General features: G+C 35.2%; 1 protein-coding gene across 1 annotated transcript in view; it reads right to left on the bottom strand.

Moving 5' to 3' along the window:
* Mdga2 (MAM domain containing glycosylphosphatidylinositol anchor 2) overlaps positions 1-26824 on the bottom strand; it is a 732366-nt gene that overhangs the window by 13198 nt on the left and 692344 nt on the right. Inside the window, exons 12-14 of the mRNA XM_028782361.1 lie at positions 19879-20034; positions 19286-19444; positions 2730-2860 (exon numbers count right to left, since the gene is read on the bottom strand). Of these exons, the coding sequence (XP_028638194.1) occupies positions 2730-2860; positions 19286-19444; positions 19879-20034 (446 nt within the window). The remainder of the gene's footprint in view (positions 1-2729; positions 2861-19285; positions 19445-19878; positions 20035-26824) is intronic.

Below are 26824 nucleotides of genomic sequence, written 5' to 3'. Positions count from 1 at the left end.
TGCTGAGTTCTGCTTCATTGAAGATTTTATCCAGACCTTCATGAGTCGCAAACTCATCACTGGAATGTTCCAGTTATTTTACAAACAGAGGAAGAATTCCTTTCTAGTATCATCCTCTTTGGAACCAACAACAGGAGCTCTGATTCTGGCATTTGCATATTCTGAGGCCAAAAGCCTGCCTCTCTGCTGAATCCAGAATGGCAGGCGGACTATTAGTCATACACATGATGGAAATTGCATCCTGGTACTGAGGAGATCCAGACGTTGGTTATAGAGTACTTTTCCTGGAAGGGGGTCTTGGAGCACATGAGCAAAGACTTCAACCAAGACAAGATCTTCAAGAGAACCTCTCTTGTTGTCTAGCTGCATGTACCCACCCTTCCATGGAGATGAGGGTCATTAAAGGAAACTGAACATTGAAAAAAATTTTCTGAAGTGGACACTGTGTCCCCTCTAAAATATAACTTCTATATCTTTGACTTAACTAAAACCTAAGCTTGTCAATTACCTTCTAACAATCGCAAAGAAACTTATTCACTTTAGTTGGTTAGATTTAGAAGCTCAATTTCTCCCGCAAGAGAACTTTAGAAATTATGTTACAAGAAAGAACATTCTACCAGTAATGTACTTGTTTTCTAATTTGAGTTTGTCATTTCTTGCTCTCTCTTTTTTTTTTAATTCAATGAATATGTGAGTTCCTTTAAGATCTGACTTAGGATGAGCACGCCTGCCTCAGTTAATCTTAGAGAATGGTTCTGTATGGTTTCATTATTGATTTGCTCACTTGACTACGGCAGTTTTTAGGAAGACATATATAATCTGATAACACACCCAATACCCATGTATTCAAAACTTCAGTCTGATATTTACAACTTCTTCCATGTCTTTAACATTTTTGTCAACATGTTTAAGACAGAAAATATATGTTTCCGAATCTAACCTCGTCCACCTCTCTTTCCTTGTATGAACCAATCTGTAGTTCAGGCATTATTCGACAATTTGTAAGCCAAAATTACTTTGTCATTAATGTTTAGTTCAAGATTCCCACCATGAAAACTGTCCTGTTCCAGTTGACATCTATGTATATCCTGACATCTCTCATTCCTGTGGACCAGTTCTGCATGTTAGCCTCTAACATCACTTACAACAAGAATTTCTATTCAATCTCCCAATGTGACAGAAAGTAGTTGGAGTTTTTTTGACTAGTATCTAAGGAAATAAGTGATTGTCCTGGAGGCACGTAACAAATGTTCATGAAATTAATATGAATGTCAAGAAAGAATTATCTTAAGTATAACATTACCATAACTTAAATCCTTATTGTATATGTATTTAATTTAATCATTTATGATAAAGAAATAGCCCATTGAAGAAGCAAAATACATAGGGAAGAACATAAATATTTTTATAAAAATTAGCCTCAACGTGTGTGCGCACACACACATACAGACACACAGACACAGACACACACACACACACACACACACACACACTTTAATATTAGTTGTATTTCGAGGTCTCCTTTCCTAAGGTAAGTTATTTCAGTTTTTAAAGCTATACTATCCTTCATAGACGCAACATGTTTCTGTGCCTTTATAGTCACATGATGCTTTGTGGTCTTACTTAATTTCTTATCCTCTACTCTTGCAAAAAAATAATATTCATTTTATCAACTTAGTTAGCTTTAGAATTCAATATCCCAAACAATCATGCAATTATGCAATGAAAAACATTGCGTAACTAGATTATTCTGATTATCTGTACCCTTAAAAGTAAGCCATGAGACACATTTATATCATTAAGTGGTTTTGAGTTCTTTCAAGTGAGGATAGAGCTATAGACTACATTACATGTGATTAGATTTTAAAGATTTTTAATATTTTAAGTCAATAAAAATACTTCGTTATATGCTGGCTAGACATATATGAAAGCATAGGCATGCACACATATACATTCATATACATATGTTGGGGTATGGTTATTTAAATCACTAAATCCATGCTTATAACTTTATTAAAATAGCTTACAGATATATCATCTTTTATAAGGATTATTAAAATTTCCTATTTCAATTAAAAATCTTAAGTCATTACATTTTTTGCTATCTTTATAAATGACTTTTTGGTTTTTAACTTAAATCTAACTTCAATTTACAGAAAGAAAAATAATTTGTCTAAACTTCCTGATTTTGATTAAAATAATAAATGACTGAAGTAAAAAACAAGTTTCAAAATTCATCTAAAATTATCCAACAAATTAAATTCAGCATTGATGCCTATTTTAGTGAAAAACCTCTATTTTTTTTCTGTAGAAAATAAAATGCATGCAAATGATTCTATAGAAATAAATTACTATGCAAATACCTTGAAGGTTTTTTGTTCATTTGTTTTTGTTATGTTTTGTTTTGTTTTCATAAGATTTTTCTTTGTAGTTCTCGACATCCTAGAGTATGCTTTGTAGACCAGGCTAGCCTCAAACTCAGAGATATGTTTACTTCTGCTTCCCAAATTTCAGGATTGAAGGCGTGTGTCACTATGCAAGGCAATAACTCATCTTTTGATAGATTATTATTCTACGTAATAGATGCTGATACAGACGCGTTTGTCTTCATAAAATAGCTATTCAAAATGAGGATAAACTTATCGAACTCTGAGTATTAATATTTTATTTGCTATTTATTTCATGTTGTATTCATTACACATCAATCTATGAGGAAAGTAGTTTCTTACCTGAAATGAAGTAATTGGATATATATTAACATGGGCTTCATTCCATCGTTGTCCTTTGTTCCCTCTCGAAGACCATAGAGGATTCTCTATAGCTGTCTGCCCTTTCAAACGTAGATATACATTTAAAACACCTAAAACAACAATGGGAGTTTAAGTTGTGTGATTGTGTCTGGTTCAAGTTTGTTTCTCCTTGGTCAAACAGTTATAAGCATCTAAAATTAAATCTTACAGAACGGTCTAGAACATTCTCCTCCAATTTATCTTGCTATCATGCTGTGATCCAAAGATAACCACATTATATTTCCTAGAATCTGTGAATGATACCTTATCTTTCCAGAATGACTTTGATGTGAACATTAAGATTTCTGAGGTAGACAGGCTGGTCTAGCTTATCTCAATGGGTCCTAAATGCAATCAGACTTATTATATGAACCAGGGCAAAAGGTATTTTGATTCAAGAAAGAAGATGGGGTCAAAGAAGAAGAAGGAGGGATCTATCAGTCAAAGAATACAAGGCAGAAGAAGAAAGAAAAGAGATTTTTTCCCATAATCCATCAGAAGGATACCGCTATCTTTTTTTTTTCCTTCCAGAAACCCACCTGCCTCTGCCTCCCAAGTGCTGGGATTAAAGGCGTGCGCCACCACCGCCCAGCAAGATTTATTTATTTTATGTATGTGAGTACACTGTTGCTGTCTTCAGACACACCAGAAGAGGGCATCGGATCCCATTACAGACGGTTGTGAGCCACCATGTGGTTGCTGGGAATTGAACTCAGGACCTCTGGAAGAGCAGACGGTGCTCTTAATCACTGAGCCATCTCTCCAGCCCCAGGATACCGCTATCTTAATTTTAGCAACATTTTAATATTTATTTTGAATTCTGTTTCTCAGAACCAGTAGAGAATGCGTCTATCCTACTTTAAGCCCAATTTGCTCTCATTTCCTGTGTTACAATAGCTGTGGAGAGCCAATGTAACATTTATTCCTGTACTAAATGGTTCACACACTATTTGACATTCATTTTGGCGTGTACTGTCATATAGTATCTTTCTTTTTTTAAAAAAAATCACATTTATTTTCATCTAAATCTCATTTTGCTTTTGAAAGAAGTATTGAACATAAAATAGAGATGGCTTTTTTTTTCATTTCATCACTTAACACACCTTTTTAATTTTCTGTTTTGTACACAAAAATGTCAAAAGTGATGATGACAAATAGTTCTGATAGAATATAACGCATCTTAGGACTCTACTCAACAGCTCTATAAAGTACTTATGGCAGATATTTCACATGACAAATGAGAATGTTGTAGGAGTTAAGTGATTTTCCCTATGTAATGTAATGAGAAAAGAGCAGAGGCAGGATTTGAATGCAGAGCCTAAATTTTATGTCCTAAAGGGTGATGCTATCAATATTTTAACAGATAATTTTTAAAGATCTACTACATTCAAATTTTATATTCTGTTATTTTGAATAAAGGTACTGTTATATGAATATGTTTTATTTGCTAATAGATGAGACTGCTTTTGCCTTAATGTTTACTCTTTTAGGTATACAGAGGAAAATAATGTATATGTACGTATTCATCCACAAAACTATGTGGTTTTTTTATTGTGCTACGTTTCTTACTGTTTTCACATTCTATTTCAAGTTTTTCCATATCTTCTCTTTAATTGTAGCGGATACCTACATATTTCTACACACAGATATCTTCTCCCACAGTATTTACTTATGTCCACGGTGTGAATGCTCTTCTTTTGTTTCTAAAGGCACCACCCACTATCCAGCCATTAGCTTTCCTTTCCCATCAACAGATATGCATCTCTGTGGTCTGTCCCTCTCCCACCCGCTCTTTTACTTTCTCTCTCTCTCTCTCCATCCTCATATTTTTTTCCCTTTGCCTGCAATATAAAGCAATCCTGTAGTTTTTTAAAAAAATTTCTTTTAGGACTTCTCTTTCACTTTTTAATATGGAATCAAGATAGCGTTTTGACTAATCTTAAAAGGATACCAATCTTGTTACCATATTATATATATATAATATATATATAATATATAATAATTAATGCTGCAGATTGGATCTGAAATGCCCCACAATGGATTTTGTGACAAAGGCTTGGTTTTCAGTGAGAGTTTTAGAGTTATGCATTTAGGGAAGTGAATTGATCATGAGCAGCTTGACTTAATTCATGATGAGACTCGTAATTAATTAAATTATTGGAGGTTGAGAAAAGAGACTAGGAGATAGAGTCAGCATGGAAGGAGTGGATTATTCTGGGCTGCTTCTTTATTCCGATCTCCCTGTGATTCCTGGCTACCATGAGGTGAGGAGATTTTCTCCGGCTTGCTCCTCTGTCATGTTAGTGCTTTACCATAGGACTTCAAGCATGAAATCAAGTGACACTAGACAGAAAATTTGAAACAGGAGTCAAAACAAATCTTTCCTCTTCCAAGGTATTTATTTTAGGTGATTGGTCACACACACACACACAAAAATGATTAACAATAACATTATTATATGAATAATTATATGGTGTTGTTTCAGAGTTTAAAGGCTTCTTGTTAGTGAATATGACTTGTAACCATGTTTACAATTTCTCTATTAAGAAAAATGTTAATATGTATATTAAATTCACACTAGTTATCTATTTTGTTTATGTAATTAAAAAATATTTCATATGAAAATCGCTTATACCTAAATAATACTGAACTAAATAATCTCACAGGGTTAAAATTAGATTTAGAATACACAAGGTGCGTTGTAATGAATTGCGACCAGCTTATATTTTAAAAGTAAGATATTTATTTTATAAGAAAAGAAGATATTATCATTTTTTGGAACACAGCTTTCACCTGTATTATAAATATAAACACCTTCTTACGGGAGTGGTAACAATCGTTTTATTATCCCCCAAAATAACATGAATTGTTTCTTAGATTCTTATTCTGAGATGATAGCAAAAGCTCATGAATAAACAAATGACTTGCAGACTTGCCCCCTAGCATTTCTCATTTTAGTTCCTAAAACAGAATCTGCTGTCAAAAAAAACATTTGACCCTCTTCCAGGTCATCTTGGTCAACAAAATGAGAACTTGTGCAACAGAATAAAGCTCCGTTGGAGAAGTTAGAATCAAAGTGCTGAATCAGCGCATTGTTATCTGTGTGGTAAAAATTCCAATGTACATATGATGGATTGTGTTAATACCCTTTAAAAGTAATTTTAAATCCTCAGAGAGACGGTTTATACTTGAGTAGGCACCAGATGCCACAATGTATGAATTTAGCCATCTCCAAGGAATCTAATGTTGTGTAGTTGTATGATAGAAGCTGGAAATAGCTAAGAAAACCATTGATCTCTCTTGCTTGGGTCCCAGTAGTCAGAAGCTAAATGACCTTACTGCTTTATATTGTAAATAATGACCAACATTTGGACTTCCACTTTTGCAATATCCATCCTTCATATTTACTATTATTTAATTTAAAGTATTTTATAAAGTCTAATTTTCATAAGCATTATTCACCATCACTATTACCTAGTTATCATCAATCTTTGTCTAACACTATTGTTTCCTGATTATTTATCTACAAAATATATTAGATGTTTTAGAATATAATTTAATGATACGTGCTAAAAAGTACATTCCCTTAATCATAGCTACTTGAAATTGAGCTGTTTACATGAATTAACCTGCAATTCGGTTTATTCTAAGGTCTGGATGTCAGTTGCATATAAATAGCATTTTTATTATAATCAGTAACATAGTTTCATTAATTGAAGTTTCACATTCTAGGAAAAAATAATAATGCCCCCAAATTATCTGACTTTAGGCAAGATCTATGTGTATTGATAGATAATTGTTAGTATCATTTGTTTTATGTACACATACAAAGTGAGAAATTATAAAGTCATTATTTTCTGCTTGAATAGAAATGGCTGCATTGATTCTGTTTTTCAACATGTAATTGCAACAATATCTTAACCCAAAGTCAGTTCAATTTCTTCCATTATTACAATGCTTCTGGTATCCAACTGAATTTATCCAACAGAATTTGCTATGGTGGCACCCTACTCAGGCCTTCTATGTGTATGATATTTCAGGCCCTGTATTTGCATCTTTTGGCTGTTTGGCTTTAATACTTTCTCCTGAAAGTCTGTTCTGTATTTTCACACTTTAGCTTCTTCTGAGTCTCACATCTGCATCTGCAAACCTTTGCTTTCTGCTCTCTTCTACTGACCTCTATCAAAGTGTCCTGTTCTTTTCATCGTCACAAAGGAAGTTTTATGTTAATATTGTTATCTTTGTGTTTCTTTATTGTTCACCTAGAGTATAGGCCTGTTATGCATTTTGTTGAATACACTTTCTCTGGTTTAGTAAGGTATTATGTTAAATCCATGAAAAACCATTTGATTGATAAGAAACATTGACGACAATTCTCGGTTATCTCCTATAAACAGGACTAGGCACTTACCTCATGCAATTAGTTCTGATGAATTAGATAAATGAATCAAAGACTTATGGGTAGAAAAGCATCAATATTAAGTCTTTACTTTCAATAAAGTGAATTCAACTGTTTGTTACACTGGGTGAAGAGTAAAGCCATTTTTGCTTTGTGTTTTGTTTTGCTTTGTGTTTTGTTTTTACCATTACATCCATTGATGAACTAACATTATCTTCTTTCACTCACATAATTAAATTGGTTTAAATGTAATGGCTTCTACTAAGCACAGTCTAATGGCTCATCATCAGAGCATAATAGATATGTGAATATTAGCAGTGCATACTGTATTCATGTATAAAATGTCATAATGAACTCCTTTAATTTACATTCTTAATATATAGTAATATCAATTTTTAATTACACAAGAAGAAAATAATTTCAGAGACTGTGATTCTAAAACAAGTACTAAAAAAGTAAATGCATGTGAAGTTACTTACAGTTGTTTTTTTCTAATCAAAACGCCTGTGATAATTGTTTCTAATGATATTTGACCATAAGAAGTGATCAATCCTAGTAATAAATCATTAGTCACAATAGAAGCAAGCAGATAGCAAGGGTTAGCAGATGTGAAACTCAGAAGAGGCTAAGGTATGAGAATACAGAACAGTCTCTCAAGGGAAAGTACTCAAGATGAAGAGTCATAGATATCTACTTATATCTCCTATGCTAAACATTTATCATTTAAGAAGACAGTTTACTGAATATATATCACCGTTATTATATCATGGATGGCATGATATTATCAGTTATTAAATATAAGCAGATCCTCATTGAAGTCACTGACTTAATCTTATCATATATCAGCTACTATCAAATCACCATAGTATAGTTGTTAATAATCTAACATTCAAATGAAGCATACTTAGTATCCTCCTTTTGTATTTCCTAAACAGTCTAGAAACTGCAATTGTCATGGAACTTAACTTTGAGAATTATCAGTATGAAAGAAATTTTTAACTATTTATCTATATTCTGCTTGGTTGTCTGTATGTGTACCATGTTCATGAAGCTGTCCATGGAGGCCAAATATGGCATTGGATCCTCTTGGCACTGGAGTCAATTCTGGCTGACCTGGTGGGGTTTCAATGAACCTGATCTTAGTTTTCTTAACTTCTCAGCATCTTTCCAGCCATAGAAGAATCTTGAAAATAGTAGTTTTCTTACACACATCCAGTTTACTATGATCATATGCCTTATTCCCACAGAAGAATTTGTATATTAAATATTTATCTATTATGACTCTTCTAAATAATGTAGTAAAAACTCTGAGTAGGGGGAATCACACCAGGAAGGTCAAATCCATGTGGTGGTGGTGGGAGGGGGTGGGGGGGTGAGGCGATTTCTTGCTGGAAGAATATGTTCAAAGATAAGCCAAAACTTTGATACCCTTAAATCCAAAGAAAGGAAATAGAGTCTTTGACCAAAACTGGAAATAAAAGTCAGGGTACTAAAATTATGCAAAAAAGTCACTTTTTACTACTGTCTGTACAAAGACATTTATAGCACTATTCATAGTCCAAAATTATGAATACAGTTCATGAGGAAGAATAATTCAAGATAGTTTTATAAAGAAAATGTTAATAAGATGTTAACTCAAGATCCATAAATGCTATTTCTATACTAAGTTGTATCATCATAAGAGGGCATATCTGAACTACAGTATTTCAGACAGTTTCATTTTCTTATGCACATGCGTTATCAATATGTCTTATTTTTATTTAAGGATGTTTTATATAAGTTGAGAGTGACAATACTCAGGGACACTTTTATTAAGTTATTACTTTTGAATTAATTATCGAGGAAAAATTGACAGTTTTGAACATATTTTGCTTCATTTACTTATCAGAGCACTAGATACAAATTCATTTGGGAACAACAGTTTAGTATTTTCTCATTACACAACATAAAAAGTTTTCATGAAGTACCTTCCATTTTCTGTCTGCACTTCATAAACTCTCAGTTCTCTTGTTATTCTTTTAATACAAGCAAACGCTAATGTAGCCACTTTAGGTCATCTTTTAAACCTATTAAGCACTTGCTGTTCTGAAGAACCACATATAAATACATCAGGGTTATTGTTCTCAGGGAGACAGTAATGGAACAAGCTTCATTGTGACAAATGCAGATATTTGCACCAGGAGCTTTGAAAACAAAGGGAGCTGAGAGAGCCTACAACAAACATCAAAATTGTCCTTCAGATCTTTCTTGAAGGAAAATAAAAATTTTCCAGATGATTAAGAAAGAGAAAAGGTACTGATTCTATCACATAATTATTTTTTTTTAAATATTCATTTGTAAATGAATATTTATTAAGTGCCTGAGTTAATACTTAGGCTGCATCATTTCACTGCATCATAGAAAGAGTAATCTCTTCAGCTCTCATGAAGCACAGTTCAGAAGGAAGATCAGAGGCCAGGACACTCCAAGAACTTGATTTGAAGAGTGTTAGACATTATTAGGACTGTCCTTGAGTGCATGACCGACACTTTTGGAATTGTCACACGATACTGTCATCTACAAAGTTCACATTCAAGAACTACATAGTTGGATTACAAAATAAAGGTTTTTTTTTTTACATCTCTAATACTATGTTAAGTTTACAATTTCAATGTTGGGTTGCACTCATCAAACTCTTGAGCACAAGCTGCCCACCACAGTTAAGATTGGCCACATGAAGGAGAAGCCACAGAGGAATATGTCCTGAGCATTTTATGTTATAAGTTTTGATGGGTGAATTGCACAGTTGGCCATGGAGAGGATGAAAAGCAGGAATCTGACTCAGTACTGTTTATGCAAGCAATAAGACTGAAACTGAGCTTCTCTTTCTTAGCCTGAGACACATTTCAGAGCCTGAAGGACTTTGGTTCTCACCCCAACCTCTCTGCCTATCATGTTTTATTCCGATTTACTTTCTATTACTAAGACTATCCATTCTCGGAGCATGTACTTCATATTTATTTTAGAGAGAAGATGAGACTTCCATGTTGCCTGCTGTTTCAGCTTTCAGAATGTGTTAGAAGCTTTGTTCTTACATAACTATTTCTTTCTCACTTCATTGGACCTGGCATTAGTTCCCTTCTTTGGGGATAATTTCATTATCAAGGCATTGCATACCCATCTTTTCATGAACATTTCTTTCCTGTGAATTTATAGCATCTATCAACCTGCCTTCGTATATCAGGGTCTCTTTGTACCTTCATCTCTTTCTTCTATCACTTCTTCTTCACCCTTGTGGTTATTAGAATCAAAGAAGAATAACTTCATTCACGAATTCTTTTTGCATTTCTCCTTTTTTTCCTTCATGGTGAAATGAGCTTTCCAGAGGCAGATCTTGTCTAATTCTCACCAAACTCAAAGGAAACATTTGTAAATGTATTCTGTATTTACCTGTAATTTTCTGGGACAGTGTGATGATTCTAGCTCACACACTTCTTTTATTTAACAAGTTTTTATCATATTTAGTGACTTCAATGAGATTCTGTTTCTTTAGAACTTTAGAAGTTCCTTTGATCTGTTACGAAGTAACTAGTTCACTAGGAGACACAGAAATTCTGATACATATTTTTAATAGCTACATATCACATTGTGACACTTCGTCATAGTTGGTAGCTTGACAGGACCCAGAATCAACTGGGATAAAAGTCTCAGTGAGATACTGGCTTGATCAGGTTGGCCTATGGGCATGTCTTAAATAATTGATGTTGGATGATCCAACTTACTGTGAAAGGACACTTACTAAGTCAGTGATCCTACACTGTGTAAGAGTAGACAAATTCATTGGAGCAAAAGCAAGATGAAAATAAACATATATGCATTTCCCCCTCTCATCTCTACTGTTGATGTCATGTGACCAGCTGTCTTAAGATCCTGCTGTTGTTATTTCCTTACAAAGCTGTACAATAATCTGACATTGTGAACAGAAATAAGGCTTATCTCCCTTTAGTGATTTTTGTCAGGGTGCTTTATCTCAGTAACAGAAATGAAACTACATACATACATCATTTACATGTAAGTTAAAATTTAAATGTCAGCAGATCATGTCTTTGATTCGGAGACCCCTTTTCTCAGTCAATTTTGATAAAGTGCCTAACAAGTCTACAATTGTACCAGTATAGCAGCCAGCCTTTAAATTGTGCTTAATAAGCTAAACATTCTAGCATTTACATTCTTGTATAATTTTTCTCTCCTTGGGTAGGGGATTAGCTATGATGATTAAAATAAATCCAAACAACGTAAAGTCAATTTGAAGATTAAATTATAAGTTCTTCAGTGTTCATTTGCTTTCTCTACTCTGTTACTTATTTGGAGGAACCCTGCTCTATGGTATAGGACAGCTCACTAGAGATATTCACACTCCAAGAATGAACTAAAACCTCTGGACAACAGCCAGAAAAACCTGAGTATCCTAAGGCCTGAAGGCATTACATAGTGGCTTCTAATGTGGATCCTTCCCAAGCTGACTCTTGAAATTAGACTGGACCCCTTTCTTGTCATACTGATGACAACTTCACAAATGATATTGAGCCACAGACACTGAGGCAAACTATACAAATTCATCATCTACAGAGAGAGTAGAGAGAATAGTTTGGTTTTAGTCACAGGATTTTTTGGCTTTTGTTGGGGGGGGTAGAGGTGAGTGGAGTTACATAAATTACTCATGCAGCAAGGGCTAAGTAATAATAAAACTGGACTTTACTTTGAAGTAGAAGTAGAGTCTCTAAGATTTTTTAAACTGTTAGATAATGCTCAGTGTCAATATTACCTGTTAGTTAAGACTACAAGACTTAATTATGATTAACCGAAAAGTAATAATAAAATTAGGATATTAGACATTCAGAAAAAGTCATTTTTGAATCTGGATTTTTAAAGGCGTCCATACAACCAAGAATACTAGTTGTAAAATGAATGACTATAGATACGTTTAATTAACAGATAAAGGAGGGTCTGAGTAAATGTACAAAGATTGTAAACATGTCTTGAAGCTGATGGAAGTTCAGTTCTAAATTATTTCAATAAAGGATGTGAATATACAGAGTGCAGGCCTTTTTCTTCCTGTCCCAGTGCACACAAAATCCATGTTTATGTTATTTTGCACTTTACTAATAATGTAATGCATTTTGCTTGTACACAGTATCTATACCTTAATTAAAATGCTTAATTTTTGTTTTGCTAAAAACACTCTAATAATCACTAGCATTCAAAGAAACTTTCAGAAACACAAGGTTTTGTCTTGATGTTGATGGCTTCTTACTGATCAGTATATGGTGGTTTTCAAAGGATGAGTAGGCAAGCCAATTTCTTAAACTAGACAGCAGCAAGATTTGGCACATCGATTGACTTTTTCTTTTATAAAAGATTTTTGGGGTAGTGTGTGATGCTGTTTGACAGAATGTGATTCACAATAGAATTTTGTTTTTGTTTTTTCAAAATTAATATCAATCCAAGCACCAGTCCAAACCTTGTCACCCTTTTATCGACTAAGCCTTCGATGGTGGTTTCTTACATCTTTGGTTGTCATGCCAACATTCTTCAGTGTCTCTTCAGCAACAGAACCTACCTTATAAACTTAGCTGTGTGCAGCAACTCCTCCGGTGGAGGAAGTCACATCTCCACAGTGAGACCTTACAAGGCTTTCAATTGATCGTGTACATCATAGGAATCATAGTCTAGCAGCTGAAGCATTAAAATTAAATGTAAGAACCAAGTTTGCATTTTTTCAGTGGTCTACAGAACGGATGTGTACGTGGATATACCGTAAACAGGAAGTTACCTTTCACTGTCAGAACTCTTGCATGATCAGGTGTGCTGTCATTGAGCCATAATATTTTTTTCATGATTATTTTTTATTCACATCATATCCCAATCATAGCCCCTCCCTCTTCTCTTTACAGTCCTGTTCTTGCAAATCCCCCCACCACATTCCCATTACCCCCTGATCTCCTCAGAGAAAGGGAAGCCCCTTTCCGTACCACCCCACCCTGGGACATCTGGTCCCAGGGGGAGTAATCATACTCTTTCTCACTGAGACTCAATCAGGCAGTCCACTTAGGGGAAGAGGAATCCAAAGACAGGGTACAGAGTCAGAGACAGCCTCCAATCCAATTGTTGGGGTTCTCATATGAAGACCAAGCTGTACATCTGCTCCAAATGTATCTGCGGCCTAGGTCCAACCCCTGCATGGTATTTTGTTGGTGCTTCAGCTCTGTGAGCCATTAACTTTTTAAAGAAATATCTTTTTCCTTTGACCTTAAAAACTTCAGTGAACTATTGTCAAAGTGCATGTGCAGTCTTAGTCAACACTTCTTAATCCATTTGTAGAACACATGGGCAGCAAATTTAAAATTCATAATGTCCCTAGGAATTCCAGGTGGTGTGTCAGCCTTGGCTTCAGTGTGAAGTCGCCAGCTGCATTAGTGCTCCAGTCCAGTGGTTCTCAAGCTTCCTAATGCTGCAACCCTTTAGTACAGTTCCCCCTGTGTGGTGACCCCCAACCATAAACTTATTTTTGTTGCTATTTCGTTTCTGCAATGTTGCTACTGTTACAAATTGTAATGAGAATATCTAATATGCAGGATGGTTTTAGCTAACCTCTGTGGAAGGATCCATCTACCCCAAAGGAGGTTGCAACCCACAGGTTGAGATACATTGCTTTATTTCTAAAGCATGTGTTAATCTGACCTTTGAAGCATTGAAGCCAGGTGTTGAATCAGCCGCTCTAGCTATGAAAGTCCTCCCTGCCCTTTTATAAGCCTGAGAGGTCTACTTTGAAAGTTTATTCTCTAATCTACTCACTGCTGTTTAGTCAATCATCTTTAAAAATTCCTGGGAAAGCCTGCCAGAGTTCTTACGTTAGCTCTTGTTTTACACTGAAAAATTATTTTTGCCATTGTGTTATAGGGACAATTTCCTACCTTAAACCTCATGAATCAACTGCTTGTTCTCTCTCTCTCTCTCTCTCCCCCTCTCTCTCTCTCTCTCTCTCCTTCCTTCCTTCCTTCCTTCCCTTCCTTCCTTTCTTTCTCTCTCTCTCTTTCTTCCCTTCCTTCCCTTCCTTCCTTCCTTCCTTCCTTCCTTCCTTCCTTCCTTCCTTCCTTTCTTTCTTTCTTTCTTTCTTTCTTTCTTTCTTTCTTTCTTTCTTTCTTCTCTTTCTTTCTTTTTCTTTCTTTCTTTCCTTTAAGTTTCTTACACATTAGTAACCACTGTAACATTGTAAAGAGTTAAAGTCTTTTACTTTAGTCTTTGACCTAATGGATGCTGGATGCTGTAGCTGATTTGACCTGACAGGCCACTGAATGTTTCCTTGCATCAGCCCCAAGACTGGCTTGGTTCCATTTCTGTGCTCATGAAACAACACTTTTAATGTGCCCAGGTGCTTTTCCTCTGGACTGACAACTTGCTAATGATTTGCTTCAACGAGCTTAGCAGGTAACCAACCTAAGCTCCTCTCAGACCTTCTTCTCTGAGCCCTATCATTTCTCATTCTAATGAAAAGCAAGACACATGTGAACCTTTCACTTTAGGGATATTGATTGGCCTCATTTTAGTGAGGTTGAGGCTCATGGCCTAAGGAGGCCCAAGGAGAGAGAGATATGGAGAAGGTAACAATCAGACCAGGTAACCTTTGGGGCATGACTGGGTTTGTGGTGATTTCAAACAGTTACTGCATTTCCACCAAAGGCAACAGACCAAGGATCACTAAAACAAATACAGTGAAAGTTAAAAAAGAAAAAAAAAAGAAGAAAGATAAAAAGATTCGTATAATTTGACATCAGCAAAACACAATACAAGCAAAAGGACTGAGGGAATCCCTGCTGTTAGGACACTGGAACCCACAAGCATACAGGAAGTTCCTGAAAAGGTGAAAACACACCGTCCACTGAGCCCTTTGCAAAGGTGATTAACTGTCTGTAATTTCAAAGATGTGGAGAATTTGGAATACTACAAGTCCACAGCTAAATTATCTTGGGTATCTTTAGCACTAGATTTTATAGCCATTTATTGCCTTCCTCTGTACATGACCTTTACAACCATTATATAAATCTCATAGAATGTAGGAACAGAAACCCAGTTTACAACCAAAAGGGCTAAGAGTGCAGTCAGATGGCATATGAGAGTTACAGCTAGACTCCCCTGCTTTGCTATAGCCCACCAGCCAATATTTCTACCAGTGTATGGTAGTTTGAATAGGTATAGCCCCCATAGACCCATGTTGTTTGAACACGTGGTCCATGGGGAGTGACATGATTAGTAGATGTGTCCTTGTTGGGGTACGAATGGCCTTGCTGGAGGAAGTATGTCACTGTGAGGGTGGGCTTTGAGGTCTCCTATGCTCAGGCTCCGCCCAGTGTGGAAAACAGTCTCTCCATACTGGCTGTAGATCAAGATGTAAAACTCTTGGCTCTATCCCTAGCGCAATGTTGGCCTGTGTGCTGCCATGCTTCCTGACATGATTATAATGGACTAAACCTCTGAAACTTTAAGCCAGCTCCAATTAAAAGTCTTCCTTTATAAGAGTTGCCTTAGTCACATGATCATAGTCACATGATAGCAATAAAACTCTACAAAGGCATAATGTATGTGAAAAAGTATCTTAGTTTGTTCTGTTGCTATAAAGGTACTAAATATGGGAAAATCTAAATCTGTGTTCCTGGGACATAATCGATCACTCATACGTGCTTCCAGAATAAACCATCTCTCCTCTTTGAAGTGAGAAACAGTGTGTTTACATCGACATAAACTTGCTACATTCGGAGTTGCCCAAAATTCCATTTCTAAATAATGCAGTATCTGTGAGATGTAATAAGAGAGTATAATAAAACAAAACATGCCTATATTCTCTTTGGGTTTACTTTACTACACGTTATGGGACAAGTATATTTGCTTAAATTTTTTTTTTAGCAATTTTTTGTGCCTGTTCTCTGCTTTCCTGACACAAATAATAGACTTGGAACCTAATCTGTTACTTCTGACCATCTGCAGAAACTGAGAAATTACACCAACAGGCTCAACATAATACATATTTACTCAGAAGGAGAACTCAGTGCCATATACTGTCGGAATAAGAGCAACAGACACACTGTTGGACATTTGCCAAGAGGAATGAGGGAAAGGAAGGGGAAGTTAGATATTCTCAGAATTATTTTGCATCTCATAAATACATGGACCGTTTTAAATGATGTGCTAAAAGTGCTGATCTCATGTATGAGGTGCATATATATATATATATATATATATATATATATATACATATAGATATAGATTAGATATTGATATAGATATATGTATGTGTCTGTGTGTGTGTGTATGTGTGTGTTTCCATATTTATTTCCGTAGTCCAAAATCTCATGCTTTCACCTATAGAGTCAGTCTGTGATAACTCACTGTGAATACTAAGTGACTGTCACATACTTATAGCCTGATTTTCATGACCCCCCAGTAAGTCCTCTTGCAGAGCCACGACTGAGTCCAGCTTCCCAGGTTGAATTATGACTTTGCTATTTATAAGCTGTGTATTGGACATGATAATCAAAACTCTTTGTATTTCAGTGTCTTTGTCTGAGAAAAAGGATAATTATCTAAATGAGGCTAAGTGATCATTGTGCAAATTAAAGGAAATAACCACAAAATGCCCTCTTCCAGGGCTATTTGAATATTGAATGAACATGAGATTGCTGTCTGTTACCTGAGAGAAGGTGGTGGTTATGATCTTATAAATCCAAACCAGAGCTTTCTAAAAGAGAAATTATTGTTCCCATTTTGCATAGGAGGGAGCTAAAAACAGTTATTCAAAGTGATTTCTGTGAAGGCTACACTTTCACCATGGTTTCCCCTGTGTCTGCTGTGTTTCAGATTGGGGCACTTTCAGTTTATTTGCTATCTATCCTGTCTTGTCATTTGCTGCTCTACTGTAAAGAATACTGGTATAGTTCAGACATGAGAGTAAGGGCATAATGTAACAAATCCATCTACATCAACATCCATCCTGAGGTTCAATTTTCTTCATTATAAACAACAGACCACGATATTGACTTTTACAGTGAGGATAGTAGTTAAACAATATGATAGTTGGTATGTATGCTATGTGGATAACTTTGGAAGTCAGTGCATATTTACCTTGTTTTTATTATTATATATCAAGACACCAGGGTCACCCTAACTTTACACTTTTGAGCAGTGTGTTAATTCTATATGACTACTGACTATTAAAATGAAGGGCTTCCTTTGTTTAGAAGCATCACTTCAATTCCAACCTTTATACATATTTAATTCCTTGACCAAACTCTGTGGGGCTAGACATGCTCTAATACTCAGGGTTCTGTTGTAACTTAGGGAGGTGGTACATGTGTACCTATAGTATAGCATATGAAAATCACAGCAATGATTTTAAACACAGGGCCACAATTTAATACAATAATAGCTAGGCTGCAGTTATATTTTTAGTGTTTTTGCATAATAACTATAGGTTCATATCATTTCAGGTTAAATACTTTCAACATATGCAGATCAGTCTTTCATACTGACTGTACTGTATAATGGCTAATTTTCTTTTTTATAAATTTGGTGTTCAGGTCTCTGGACTTCAGCTGCATTTGAAAACCTGGAAACTTGAACCATCTTTGCTACCACTGAGGAATGTGAAGTTCATCTGTTGCTACATGGTACTCTTCTTAGCAGAGTTGAAAGATGTTTCATGGTAACTTTTCATTACTACTGGGCAAAATATGCAAAGGTAGATGCCTTCGGTTCTGTATTCCCTTCAAGGCCCAGGACGTTCTTAAATTGTACTTAACATATGATATCCATATAAAAATAATCATAACACCCTTACTAGTATGTGAAGAATGCTAAAAGAACTTGTTAATGTGACAATTTTCCATTTTATAATCATTAATCATTAATGTGCATTGTCATTATTCAGTCATGTTTTTAGAAAAGAAAACCTAGATTATGGCATGCCAGTGTCATAGAAGATTACCTTCAGAGTATATTCTACTGATGGTCTGCTGACTCAGGATGCAAAGAAGAGATGATGCTCAGAGTCTCCAAACTCTTTTATGAGCTCTGGAACTGGGTGATGGGAAGACCTCTGTGGTGTCTCGCCTTGCAACTTGTAGGCAAGTAATTTAATAAAACTCACTGGAAGGTCCCAGATGCCAGGGAAGTGAGAGGCTCCCACGACCCAACCAGAATGACTTTAAACAAAACGCACAGCAAAGGAGAGAGAGAATCTGTAGAGACCACCTCCAATAGATAGGCATGGCCCCTGGTCAAGAGATGGGGCCACCCACCCATCTCAAAGTTTTTAACCCTCAAATGTTTCTGTCCAAAGAAAAGACAGGGACAAAAAATGGAGCAGAGACTGAACAAAGTCTCCAGGGACTGCTCCACCTGGGGATCCATCCAGTCTGCAGACACCAAACCCTGACACTGTTGCTATTGCCAAGAGGTGCTTGCTGACAGAAACCTGGTGTGGCTGTGTTTTTTGGGAGGTCCTGCCATTAACTGACCAATGCTGATATGGATGCTTGGAGCCAACCATCAAACTGAGCTCAAAGACCACAGTGGGGGAGCTGGCAGAAGGACTGGATGAGCCGAGGGGTATAGCAACCCCATAGGGAGACCAACGTAGGCTGGCTGGTCCATCCAGCACTCCCAGGGACTAGACACCAACCAAGGAGTGTACAGGGAGGGATCCACAGCTCCAGATACATATGTAGCAGAGGATGGCCTTGTCTGATACTAATGGGAGTAGAGGCTCTTTGTCCTGTGGAAGTTTGATGCCCCAACAAAGGGGGGATGCTGGAGCAGTGGGGCTGGAGACGGTGGGTGGATGGGAGAGCACATTCATAGAGGCAAAGGGGAGGAGGGAGAGGGAGGATAAGGGAAGTGGGAGATATTTGAGATGTAAATGAATGGAATGATTAATAAAAACAAACAACCCCCCAAAAACCTCAATTATAGTATTCGCTGACTAAAGTTGTCTTCCTGCTCTGTGTGATACTTTCGTTATTTATTAGGACTGGTAAAAAGAAAATAGAACTGTCTGTTACCTTACCTATATGTTGCCCATACATGTGATAGAAGAAACTGAAACAATATGCACTATTTGTAGGTCCATATGGATTTTTGGGAGCTATGCTGAAGACAGGGCTGAGAAGTCGAGCCTTTTCGCCTTCTAGTCTGGGTCGAGATGTCTCAATGTACATATAAAAACCTGAAAAGCAGGAGAAGCAAGGGTTGAAGCAAGGAAACATGAAATGTTATTGTGACGTTTCAGAGCTTTGATTCAAAATAAAAACTGATGGTTTATATTTCATTTATAAAACCTGCATGGCTACGCACAATCACAACTTTAACAGAAAAAAAATTAAGAGAGAAAGAACTGAGAGAAATGGAAATTTTAGAGTTGAAATAACACAGAAATAAATAAAAATCCATCCTGATCTCTCAACTGTGTTTATCACTGAGGAGTGAGAAAACATTAAAGAGAACAAACTTTGGAAATATCTGAATTGCCAATAATATGTGTAAGATACAATGTTTTGTTCTAAAATTCTCAAATGCATAGCTCACAGCCCACTCATACTTCAATTGAAGACACTTCCGGCTCTCCAGGTTCTGAAAGCACAGTCCTGGAAACTTTCCTACCTTCTTTGGAACCACTCCGATCTGCATTGGGACCCGTGTTAGGGGTGTATTTTGTATTTCTTGTTGCAGTACTTTGCTTAGTCCAGTCAAAATTATCTGTATCATCTTGGGTGAATAAACAAATATTACCATCTTCAAATCCACAGTGAAATTCTCCTGTTAACATATTTTAATTAAAGGAATAAGTATTAATTAAATAGTCTTATTAGAAATGTTGTAATATCTTATTAGAAATAACTTCAACTATTACAATGTAATAATCATGCAGTAATGACATCAGAGCCTTAAATGGCACAGTTATCACTAAACATAAAAGCATAATTTTGATGAAAAAGAGTAATGGTTTTATTGGCATATCTCAATTTAACAAAGTAAATTGTTGCATTCAAGCATCTCTGCATGTACACACAATATCCTTTGATCATCTAACTCCCTGTCCATCCGTCATCCCCTTTCTGATTTTCTCTTTTCATATTCCCTATTGTCCCAGCTTTTGAGTAACATCTCACTTTAAGTCAGTCTGTTATTACACAATTAAGGCCCACATCTTATGTTTTAAAACAACCAGATTTAATTCCAATTACATAAAAAGAATTCATGTTTCACTTACGAATGGGGAATTTTCCTAACTTTTTTTTAATGCATTGGAACAGTTGAGACCAAAGTGTCCATTAGGAAATAAGCTTTCTATAACAGGAGAGGTGGTGCAAGCCCATAACCTCAGGAACACAGAACCTGCAATTGGCTAACCATCATGACTTCAAAGCCCACAGTGAATTCCAAGACAGACTTTTCCAAACATAAGACCTTGTCTTTAGAAAACAAAAAAGAAAATAAAATAAACTTTTGAATTCACCTGATACCACTTCAAACACGTATACCTTGTACTTATAATTCTTTATTTTCTGTCCTCTAGAAATGATCTTCTTTATAAGCAAAGGTATAACTTTGCTTAGGGCAAGGGTTTTAGGGCAAATTGCTTTTGAAGTAGTCATCATTCATGCTTGAGTTGAATGTGGGTTTGCCAGAGGTGTGAAATCCACTTGAAGTGCGTTTTATAGTTTATGAAGACCTTGAGGAAGAACTAGGGATTTCGATGCCTGCTATATGCTGAGATCAGAAACAATATGAATTCAAAGAGAGACTTTTAAAATTGTCATTAAATGTGGGTGGTTGTAATTTCTAGAATAGAAGATTTTCTTACTGGGCTGTATCCTACTTCAAAAGTGTATACATGGATGAGTTGGTAAATTCCATCAGTAAAACAAGAAAAAAATATTCACTGTAATACACATTTTTCCATTCAGCAAAATAAGGACTCTACAAAAATCTCAATAATCTTCACTGAGTCTCACAGATAAGAAAACTTTGATTTTGTCAGCTTTGCTTATTAAAAATAAAATACAAATGGACTCTGGCTTTGCTGAAGTTCACATAGAAAAGCACATTTACAGATTCTCCCACTGAAGTCTGTCCTGTGTTTGCAAAAGGGAACATCCATTAGGAAGCCTCAGGTAGGAGCATTTGGTTGTGATCATATGACTGAGTTTAATGAATCCTTCTTTACATTTAAGGAATATGTTTTTGTTACAGTTTCTTTTGTCTGTCAGAATAAATAGTTGCAATATGTCTTTATATTTATAGTCTATCTAGATGGATATGTTTGAAAAAGACAATATTCTCCATAAAATAATTTTTAAAACCTTGATTTTTATTTATCTAATTGTGTGTTTGTGTTTACTTTGAGTATTCATCATTGAAGTATGAGAAAATATTTTGAATTGTTTTCAGTTGTTCAATGTGCTTATATGTTCTTAATATTAATTACAGTGGGTTGAAGAGATGTCTCAGTGGTTAAGAGCACTGGCTGATCTCCCACCATTCCCAGCATCTATGTATGTGGTGACTCATAACAATATGAAACTCCAGTCCCTGGGCATCTAATATTGTGTTCTGGCTTCTGAGGACACTTCAAACACAAATAACACTGACATACATACAGGCAAAATATCCACAAACAGAAAATAAATAAAATAAAAAAGACCTGGTGGGAAATGTTTTTAGAAAATTAAGCAAAATGAGTTTTAACAGCATAAAATGATTTTATGATTATTCTATCACATTAAATTAGATAATTATGTATATGTTATATATATATATATATATATATATATATATATATATGCAGAAAGATTATTCAGATAAAGTTTATTCAGATAAAGAATATTTGAAAGATAATGCATATTCTCTGAGGTAGATAAACTTAGCATAATTCAATGTGATATTGAATATCTTGCAAATATGTAAAAAGGAAGTCTTAGAATTTCTAAAACACAGAATAGTGATTATTGACTACATCATCAATTTTTAATAGCTTTCTGATTAAAATACTTTTTTTAAAATTTAAAAACTCTTGTGGTTTGAAGGAGAATGGTCCCCAAACCTTAATATATCTGAATGTTCGAACCTCAGTTGGTGCATCTGATTGGGAAGGATTGGGAAATGTGGTCTTGTTGGAGGAGGTGTGCCAGTGTGGTGGACTTTGAGATTTCAAATGCCCATGTCATTCGAGTTGGCATGCCATGCTTCCTACACCTCATGCTTCTGGATCATATTTCAACTCTTAGCTACAGCTCCAGTGCTATGCCATGTCATGCCTGCCTGCTACCATGCTGCCTGCCGGGATATTCATAGACTTTACTACCCTCTAGAACAATGAAACACAAATTGTTTTCTTTTATCAGTTGCCTTGTTTATACTGTCTCTTAATAACAATAGAAATGGAACTAATACAAATACGCATAGAGATAAAGAATTTTAAATAATCCACAGTCTATAATCTCCAGCACTCTATTGTTACCTCCGACCCTCAGATCTATTGCAATACGGTAAAGAAACAATTTAGCAAATTAGGAATAAAAAGTCTGGAAGTCCATGACCTTCTTGCATCAACCTATACTCTCTTGTATTTCCTTTGAACATGCAAAAATATAGCCTCACATTAACTATAAGGTATTCTCAAGGACTGATATTAAGATTAGCTTTCTCAGTAAATACTCTTCTTATCTTAATATGGTTTGCCAGAGACAGAGATGTGTAAAGGCTAATCTTCATTGACTGCAAACATGACTAGATTTAGAATCACCTAGGAGACACATCTCTGGGTATATTCCTTAGGGATTCTATTGGAGGTTTACATTAAAAAGGAAAATCCATCCTGAATGTGGGTGGTCCAACCTCATGAGCTGGAATCAGCGACTGAATAAAAGGAAAAGAGGAGAGCTAAACAGGCACCAGGATTCGTTCACCTCTCTCTCTTGACTTCAGATCCCATAGCCATGCCTGCCTTCCATGATGGATGGTATCTTCATTATACCATGAGAAAGCATGAGTCCTTCTTCTCTCAAGCTACTTCTATTGTGTAATGAATATTAGGCATTTTTGCATGTGGGACTAATTTTCAGGTATGTGCACGCTATTCATCATCATGCATTTATAAAATTTAATGAAAATAATCAGAATTCAAAATCAAAACCAGATCAAATACTTTAGAACTTAAAGTAACTTAAACTTAGTGATTTATGGCCAGATCTGCTGGTGGATGTTTCAGATTCCTATACTTAGATGAAGAAGACAGAATGACAAATTTGCATTCAGTCTGCTCTAGACTGCATAGTGAAACCTTGCCTTTAGTAAGTACAGTGTTAAGTTAAAATAATATTTCTGAGGAAAAACTCAAATATAAACTAAATAAATAATCAAGGGCTGGAAAGATAGCTCTTTGGATTAAATCATATACGTCATCTGTATGGTGAGCTGAATTAAAACTCAGGATTTCATGGCAGCAGTGAAAAACTGACTCTTAAGATTCTTCTCTGACATCCACTACAAATCCAATGTGTCACAGTTATCTTTCACTGCATATACCATACGCACAATTACATATATACATTCACTAGCAATAATAATTGTTTTTATATTTGGCTTTAATAAGGAATCTTTGTCTTTATGAAGAAAAGACAACAAATCCAATAATAAAATCAAAGAGCTGTGATAACAAAATAAAACAAAAATGATATCCCCACAAGAAAAGTAAAATGAACTCTTAAGTTACAGAACAATGAACCAGTTTGAGGATGTGACTCTGTATTTCCTCATTTAGATAAATGTATGAACTTCAGTTATCAGTATTAAAATACTTGTTTTTCTATCATAGCCTCTAAACTTTGAAGTTAATATACAACGCCACTTTTGCTATTTTAAAATCACTGTTTTATAGCAAGTAAGAATAGATTTTACCTAATCTTTGCATATTTATAGATAATCCACTTTTATTTACTATGTAATATAATATAAATTTTGAGTTAAAATGATATACTTACTCAGATGAGGATTTACAGGTGCTAGAAAAAAAGCAAAAATATTGATATATTAGCCAAACTTAAGTGTTATTTGTAAATAAAAGTTTAATTAGTCTACTCAGAGACCCATAGTTTCTTCTGAACCTAATGATGGGAGTAAAAATTGCATCTGCAATCCATTTTGTTATATGGGACACAGTGTAATTTACTCTGAATTTATATTAAGAACTTCCAAGGACCATAAAGATAAAAGGCATGGGGGAGTTGTTCATTTTCCAAGGAATCCCATGCTAACCTTTTATGTCTTAACCAGTGCTAAACAAACCCAGAAATCAAACAGAAGCTATTGGTAGAACAATCTATAACCTAGACGAATTTATTAATTATTAATGTAAACAACTATAAGAATAAGTAAGAGATTATATGTATGTTTTCTGCTATGCTCACTTTTACTGAAAGTAATATAACATAAAAATAATGAAATTCTCAAATCATGTGTCAGAAACAAATACTACTTGGTTTGATTAAATTAAAATACACGCACATACACAGATGCACTACACATGCACGTACACACACACACACACGCACGCAGAAATTTCAGAACACAGAGTTACCATATTTTAAGTGATGTGACACAATTAGTACTTTTTGTGCACATACTTGAAATAAATCTTTGTTTTAGAAAAACAATTATGTCATCAATAAAAATACCAGCTGATTTACATTGAAGGGGAAAATACAGATTTGAAGTTTTACTAACAAGTAAAAAAATATTTCTAATCTACAATGTAAAAGAGAATCTGTTTATGGATCAGCAGTTAGCACTGAGAACAAACATTGCTCTGGATATAACAGCCTTATTGTGTCTTCACAGAATGACAATGGGCAGTAATATGCCTTCCAGAACTTCTGTTGTATCCCCCTCTCCCTTTTTAAAAAATCATTTTCCTGGTGCTGCACAAACCACCATGTAAACTTGCAATTTCCTAAGAAAGCAAAACCCACAAGCATGCACATTAAACACATTAACTCTTACACTAAAACACCTAGGCCACTTGAAAGAATTGTCTTGTTCAGTTGTTTGTGTTGCTTCTAAACACACAAGTATTTATATCCTTAACTATCTTTTCTGCTTAATATAGTCATGTTCAGACAGAACCCGAGTATCATTGTAATTGTGATAGGAGTCATAATTATATACATGTAACCCAATGGATCTGGTGTCCTTAAAATAAGGAAGGGATACCGGAGTACTATGTCATACCAGAATATTATGAGATCATATAGACAAACCAGAAAGTCCTGTGCAGAAACCAGTCATGCTCCTTGAGTGTGAACAACCCAAGCTCTTCAATGTGAGGAATAAGTTGCTCTTTTTAACACATAATATATAGTATTTTTATATGTCAGCCCAAGCACACTAATGGCTCCATCATCAAATAAAATATAGTCTTATAAATTAGGCACTAAATGTGTAAGTGCTAGACAAGAAGAGGTAACATAAGAAGTAGGGTGGGAAACAGCTAAAACAAGCGCACAATATCATTCGACGTCATTTAAATATCAACGGATCGTTCCACATGGAAACTGCTTTGCAGTGCTGAAGGCAGGCCATTTCACCAAATAGTAGAATTTTGACTAACATCAAAAATACAGTATCACTCTCCTCAATATACATTCAAAATTTCCCTTGAGTTATCAATTCTAGAAAAAAAAAAGGTTGTGGATCAACTTTTAGCTTTTCAAACTTCTAATTTTTTATTCACTGTGACACTGACATAGTGAAAAAACATTTTCCACATTTACTTTACAAAGTAAACCATTGCTAAGACACATACTCATCCGTTAAATATTAGCATTCAAAAACAAAGAAACAAACAGAAACCACCTGGCTACTACCACAGGTAGAAACAAAAACCAGGACGGCCTCCAACACCTGAACCAGCAGTGATACTGGGTACTAGACAACCATAAAGAGATATAAGCTGTCAGGTTACAAAAGAGACTTCAAAGACTTAATACTGTTAAGTAACATAACTTGATTCTAAAATTTCTATTTGTTTTTAAAAATGTACCATCCTGATGAGAGAAACCACAGAAATATTAAAAATATTGGCAGCTGCCAGTATTAGAGAGGGTCTGAACTAAAGTACTTTAGTGCGGTTAAACACATCAGTTTTGTAATAAGATACTGGAGAAAGGGTGAAGTATATTGAACACTTTTAGACTCCATATTAACAGTACAACATACACAATTAGCCCTAATGTAAACTATTGACTTGTATTGTATCAATATTCATTAGTCTGCAAAAAGCATTCAATACATTGAGATACTCAGTAACTTCATCCCAGGCAGGACTTCCCACATGACTTCTCATTTTTCTGAAACTTTAAAGCACTTTGAAAATCTTATTTAAAATAACATTAAAATGGATCTTGGTTCCTAACATCTTAATGATAGAAATTTTTAACTAAGAAAGGAAGGGAGGAAGGAGGGAGGAAGGGAGAAGAAGAAGAAAAAGAAGAAGAAGAAGAAGAAGAAGAAGAAGAAGAAGAAGAAGAAGAAGAAGAAGAAGAAGAAG

The sequence above is a fragment of the Grammomys surdaster genome, unplaced genomic scaffold (genome assembly GCF_004785775.1).
Source record: "Grammomys surdaster isolate TR1022 unplaced genomic scaffold, NIH_TR_1.0 98, whole genome shotgun sequence".
Lineage (NCBI taxonomy): Eukaryota > Metazoa > Chordata > Mammalia > Rodentia > Muridae > Grammomys > Grammomys surdaster.
Note: the sequence above shows the minus strand (reverse complement) of the source record. Positions and strands in the feature narration are given on the sequence as shown.